The 6,492-nt window shown below is 28.5% G+C and overlaps 1 protein-coding gene across 1 annotated transcript in view; it reads left to right on the top strand.

Annotated features, from left to right (window-relative positions):
* Positions 1-1,616: 1,616 nt before the first annotated feature.
* Positions 1,617-6,492, top strand: part of LOC129971216 (BMP-binding endothelial regulator protein-like) — a 148,032-nt gene continuing 143,156 nt past the window's right edge. Inside the window, exon 1 of the mRNA XM_056084797.1 lies at positions 1,617-2,260. Coding sequence (XP_055940772.1) covers positions 2,155-2,260 — 106 coding nt within the window. The 5' untranslated portion in view covers positions 1,617-2,154. The remainder of the gene's footprint in view (positions 2,261-6,492) is intronic.

Raw genomic sequence — 6,492 nt, 5'->3', positions numbered from 1 at the left:
CTAGACTTATCAAATATGATACAAATAGCAGGATTTCACTAAGAAAGGATTTTTTTCAAAAGCTTTAATTATAAATTAATTGAATGTCCAGTGTTTTCTTCTCAATAACTTTTAAATATATCATAAAATATCATTAAATATATCATAAAAATATACAAAAAACATTTCCACGACACTTAAAAATCTTAAAAATAAGACTTTCAGTGGTTCCAAACTCTTTATCTTACTCATTATTTAATGCCAATATTCATCTTTGTATCCATTACGTTTTAAATTAAGCATGTATTCAGGAAATACGCTTAAAAAAATTTCTATTTCGATAAAATAAATAAGGCTTTTTAAATACTTTAGATAATAATAGATTAAAATGAGCGCAGAGATTATTTATAAGTTTATTATTTATAAGAGAATTATTTATCCGTACCTAATCTAGAGCTATCAATCATTAAGGCTTAGCATGTTATATTATTATTTAGAATTTATTTCTACTTGTAATGTAAAATTTCGAATGCAGAAGAATCTTATATAATGAACACAAGCAACAAAAATATTAAAAAACATTTATTATTTCAGAAAATTTTAAATGGATGTTATTTTTATGAAAAAGTTTTCTTTTTGATTTTGATGTTAAGAATAGAAACAAGATTTTGGAATAGAAGGAAATTATATGAAACAATTTTCGTTCAATTTTTCTGGCTCACTTGTGTCTAGTTACTTCAAATAATTTACGAAAATATTTTTTACAATGAGTGAAAATGGAGGTTTGCACTCTCATTATTACAAAAAAAAAAAAAAAAAAAAAAAAAAAAACTTTTCATTTCTTCACGTCATTTTGTTGGCGTTCATTGAATTTTACCCATTCTTTAAAAAGTTTTGAATTTTACAATGATTTCAAAATGTCTTTACGATAATTTCAAAAATTTTTGCTAGGTTACTAATGTATATCTCTCTCTTTTTTTTTGGTTTTCTTTGTCTCAAAGACTGGCATTTTATTGTGAATTCTTTTCTAATAATGCATCCTGACTACTTTTCTTCCAATAATTAATAACGAATCTTTTTTTTTTCTTTTTTTTTTTTTGTCTCTGATGTCTCTCGACACTACTTTTTGTTATTCCAGGACGTTCCTTCCAAGGAGGACGGAGGCATGAGTTTATGTAGTAGCACTTTTAGAAAAATGATTTTGTAGGGATGAAGGGTTTTTGAACTATTGGCTTTAATCCCAAGTGAGGCCACGCAAATGCATATTAAAGTGACAAAAATATTCAGAATAAGTGGCTCTATCTAACTATCTAAAATAGGCTCTATATTAGAAATCATAAGTAATTTTGAAACCCTTATAGATTTTAACCGAATCATTGAAGTTTGAAATAATAATCTTTTCTACTTAATAACCTTTTCGCCTAACATTAATTAATGCTTCAGGGCTCTGCTTTATTTCATTGCATACATTTGTGGGCTGCGAAAGATTCTTCATCATAGCATTTGAAAAAAAGAAGGGGGGACAGAAAAGTATCTGAGACTGCCGATAGATGTCACCCTGAGCGGCCCCACGAAGAATTCCTGTCCACCAGCAGAGGAAGAAAAAGCTAATAAAAAGAAAGCCTTCTTCCGACAAATCGCTCTCTCGCTCAACCAACCAACTTATAAAACCCGCTCTTTAAAAGTGCTCCGAGGCACTCAGCGCTAGTAACAGTTTAGCGGATTGGTCAGCGAAGATTCGTACTGGTCAACACCGACCGTCTTTCCCTCGCCTCTCTCTCAAACAAACAAACAAATAAATGGCATCGCTTTCACGTGCAGCATAACTGACCAGCTGATCGGAAATTTCAAATTTAAACTGACCGTGCTTTTGTTTACCGATCAGTTGTATTGCATGAAAGGAAACTGTTATTTTCTTGCTTTGGAGATTTAATTTTGCTGTTTTTCTCCCTTTCTCACCTTTCTTTTTTTTTTCGGTTAATTTCTTTCCCACTGTTTTTTAATTTTTTTCTTTTATTTATTTATTTTTTCTTTCGATAGTGCCGTGGTTTTGCCACGAGCCGCAAGCGTGCTAAATAGATTCTATTTGTTGTGTTGTTTGTTGTGAAGCGAGCAAGACGTACGAGCGTGTTGTTTTGTAACATTCGCGCGTTAAAAGCGCTTTGGTTTCTTTCCATGCGTGCGAATGAAAAAAAGAAACTCGCGATGAACTCCGTGATTGTTATTGTTTGTCTCATTTTGACAACTTTCGATGGATCTTATGGAAGCGGTCTCAATGGAGGTAAGTTATTGCATAACTTACATTATCATGATAATTGAATAATTCATTTTCAGATTTTTTTTTTTTTTTTTTTTTTTTTTTGTCTTTCATTTTGTGAGTGTTGCTTCACTTGCGGAAGTTTCACATGTCATTTTTTTTTTCCTATGTAGGACTGAATAAATTACAAAAGGATATCTTTTTTTAATAATTGCGTATATAATGTATATGCTTTCTTTGTCCAGTTGATGAGGTAAATTCAATTGCAGTTGAGAAATTCCACACTTGTTTCAAAATACTAGAAAGATTTTTGAAGAATTTTTCATTTTTTGGTGTTTTGTAAAAAGCATGAAAGGGCAATGTCTCTCTTTTTCTGCAATAAAAAAAATTATTTCTTAATTAGTTTTTTTTAGATATACTTTCGGAAATAAAAATCGAAATACGCTTTTAAAAATATGCATAATTAATTTAAGTGATAATTTAATTTAAGTGATTAAAATATTCATCGATAATACAGTTTACCACAGAATTAAATAAATTAAAATGAAAATATTGATAACAGTGAAAACGATATGATTATGAAGAATTAAATGAATAACTGATAAAATTTCTGAAATACTTTGATTAGCTACTAACTATCGGCCAGACTATATGATGTGTGCTACATTAATTTAGTATTTTGTACCTTAACAAGCAATTTCTAGATTTTAAACCTCTAATTTTTTATATGACTAGGTTTTCTTAAAATTACTTATATATATATATATCCACTTGCATCATTAAAGAGAACGATGGTCGTAAATATTACATTTAATAAAACATCGTTGCGAAACTAAAAAAAAAAAAAAAAAAAAAAAAACATAAAACTTAAGAGCCAAGATAAATACGATATCTATCAGTATCGAATTTCACCTATTTTTATTACGTTATGAATATATTTTTAAGTAATAGATGTAACAGTTATGTGTTCTTGTCAATAAAAATTGAAGGAATAGAAATTTAAACCTGATCTAAATAAGAATTTTCACTGATGTATTTTTCTGCTTTATTTCGCGGTAAAATCGCATCTCTAGCTTCAGATGCCACATATTAAGAATATATTTATTAATAATGCAAATACTTCGATTGCTTGACAATTATAATGACTTTTTTTTATTGTTGCTTCGGGTTATTACTTTTTTGATTATTGCAAGGTTGTTGTTCTTTTAAGATATGCATTATAATAAAAAGTAGAAATGATTGTTTTTATTATTTTGCGGGTCATTCAGAAGAAAGCTTGTCTTAAAAATTCTCGCAGAGCTTCTCAGATATGATTTGTTTCATTGCGCTTTTAATTTAGGTTTAAATGGATTTTTGACTAAAAAAAAATCATTTCCATTTAATAATCTTAGATATATACCCTAAAGTTCTTTCCATTGAATAAAAGGGCGCAGTATGACCAAAGATGGCTCTTGCGCCATAAAATCAAACCAAACCAAACCATTTAATAAAAGAAAAGGGTTAATGGTTTTTCTTTAATATATTTTTTAAATTCTTTTCATTTTATACATCTGTTCTAAGAAGAATTCATATTCTTGAAATTTCGGTATTATTTGCGTTTTATTATCATGAATGTGGCTGTCGCGCAAGTCATTTCGCGAACGCTATTATCTGAAAACTTTTAATAGAAATTTTATTTGGAATTTTAATGCCTAATAAATTATAATTACAATTATGATTAATAACCATTAATTAATAATTGCATTGTAACTTATTGTAATTAAATTCCTATTTATTCATTGTAAATCTAAAGTATTTAGAAGGATTAGCTCGGGATTAGGCTTCGCCAACCAATGATCAGTTGTAGTTTTTCAAATGATCTTTTCTATTAATTGAATATATTATTAGTGTAGTATTAATGCACATTTTATGAAGCATTGATTTTCATTGCGATCTTAAACTGGGTGGTCATTACTATTAAATGCACTCATTAAATTGGATATTTTTGGAGTTGAAGGATTTGTACTAAGTTATAGATTATTGGGAGTTATTATTTAATAATCTAATTATATAATTTAAGCCTATTTTTTAAATTTAGTATTTTAAATTTCTTCGATTTTTCACGTTTTTTAAAAATATAAAAATTTATATTGTTTAATTATGGAACAATGTCTCATTATAATTCTTATCGCACGTCATTCACAGGTGTCATTCTAATCTTATTATTTTTGCTTGATGATTGCTTTTTTATAATCCTAATTTAATTTTTATTGTTCTAATATTTTTATCTAAGATGGTATTGCATGTTGCTTTCGAGCCATTGATTGCAAAACATCTCATGTATTTTTCTTAGATATAAATTGCTTTAAAAAAATACTTTTTAACTAACATTTTACCAATTTCAATATTTTTTTAAACATTGGTATTGTTTTAGCTATATTTTACAAGCTATCGTTTATGTTCTTATTTCTAGCACATTTCTTTATTTTACCTTCTTGAATTAGGTAGAAATTTAGCTATCATATCGTAAAATGCCATATCAATCAAACAGTGCCCGATACGAATTAGAAGGATCATTAATAATCTAAAATACAAAGATAAGACATTTACTACGTTAGCCAACCGTTGAAACCATTTTAACACAATGGGGGGTCTTATATGGCCCCACGATGCCCTCCCCCCCATATATGACCATTGGGTCATTTATATCGTAATAACTAAAATGATTTTCATATATCTTTTTCATAGTCCAATATACACCACTGTTAATAAATCAAATACTTCAATATCCACGATGATCAAGCTGCTTAAAATGTCAGACATCAAATGATTGTATTAATGGAAGCAATCAATTGTCAACGTCCACTGCAAGAAGGCCGATTAATAAAGGTCATTAATTGCTGATATTAATAATAATTAATTGTACAGTAAATTTGACTCTAAGAATCTCAATAAATTTGATCTATAACTCAGACTCAATAAATCTGACTCTAAAAACTCTATGAATAATAAAGTAATAGAATAATAATATTTTTTGTCAACCATAATTAATTAGGTTTTTATTTGTTTCATAACATCCGCTTAGTTATTACAGTATTTATAAGCCCAGAGTCTCTAATAATTAAATACGCGTATAAATAATTGTGTTATATATCATCCTCCCTATCTTCTACCCCTAACCACCCACATTTTATAATTTGATTTGTTTGGACATCTTTGCAAAAAATAACTCTAAAATGCATTGAGCTAGCCTGATAATTTTATATACAGTCTTAACAGTAAAGTTTTAGATTTTTATCAAAGTGTTTCCGAAATATGCTAATAGGAGGGCTGTCTGTCAAGTATACTAGATAATTCAAAAACTCAAAGAGCTAAATCGATAAAATAATGAATACCTTGTTCCCTAAAGTCATTATAAATAGTAAATTAAAATGTATATATTTTCACAATGTTATTAAAATATTTTTAATGAATTAGTCTAAAATTAGTCATTAATGCGGCTATTACTTTAAAAATGTGTTGAAATATGAAGCTAAATGAATCATATTAAAAGTTAAACCTTAAAATATGCACTGCATAGAGCCCACAAAATTCCAAAAATGCGACTGAATTGAATTCCTTCATAGTTAAATAATTTGTTTTCCTTAAATATTTCCCTAAGGTAGATTGTGAAAAACATTCTTTGGAGTAACCTATTTAAGTTCGCCGTTGAAGTAATCATCACGGACTCTTCCTAACCAGTCTAATCGTGATACTACGTACTTTTAATAGAGGCCTTGGGTTACCAGCGTTTTAACATTGTAAATATTTGAAAGTTAAAGAAATCTGTAAAAATATTTATTAAAATAAACTGTATTAATCGAAGGCTATAGGGAATATACCATTATTCCTTTTACTGTGGTTTCCAAGTTTACCTTGTTTTATTTTTTCAACCGATTGTAATTAGTCTGCATTGAAGGACAATTAAAATTTCACTTCTTGGAGAAATTGCATAACTTTGTTTCTGAGAAATACATCTATAATTCCAGTGCATAATTACAGAACCAGACGCATGCCGCCTATTTCTGTTTGACATTTTGAGTCTATTAGGGGGTCTGTTCAGGGGGAGATAAGAATGCGAAGGTCACGACCGGATTAATCATTCAAGAGATTCTCTGAGGTCAACCAAAAGTTCTTTATTTTCAAGACAATGTGTCTGGATAATTAATGACTTTTAATTATATCGAAATGTTTGGAATTTCGTTTTGTTTCTTAACTAGTTCAATAGAGCAGTGCAC

The sequence above is a fragment of the Argiope bruennichi genome, chromosome 6 (assembly GCF_947563725.1).
Source record: "Argiope bruennichi chromosome 6, qqArgBrue1.1, whole genome shotgun sequence".
In the NCBI taxonomy this organism is placed as follows: Eukaryota; Metazoa; Arthropoda; class Arachnida; order Araneae; family Araneidae; genus Argiope; species Argiope bruennichi.
The sequence above is the reverse complement of the archived record's forward strand: the minus strand, read 5'-3'. Positions and strand labels throughout refer to the sequence as shown.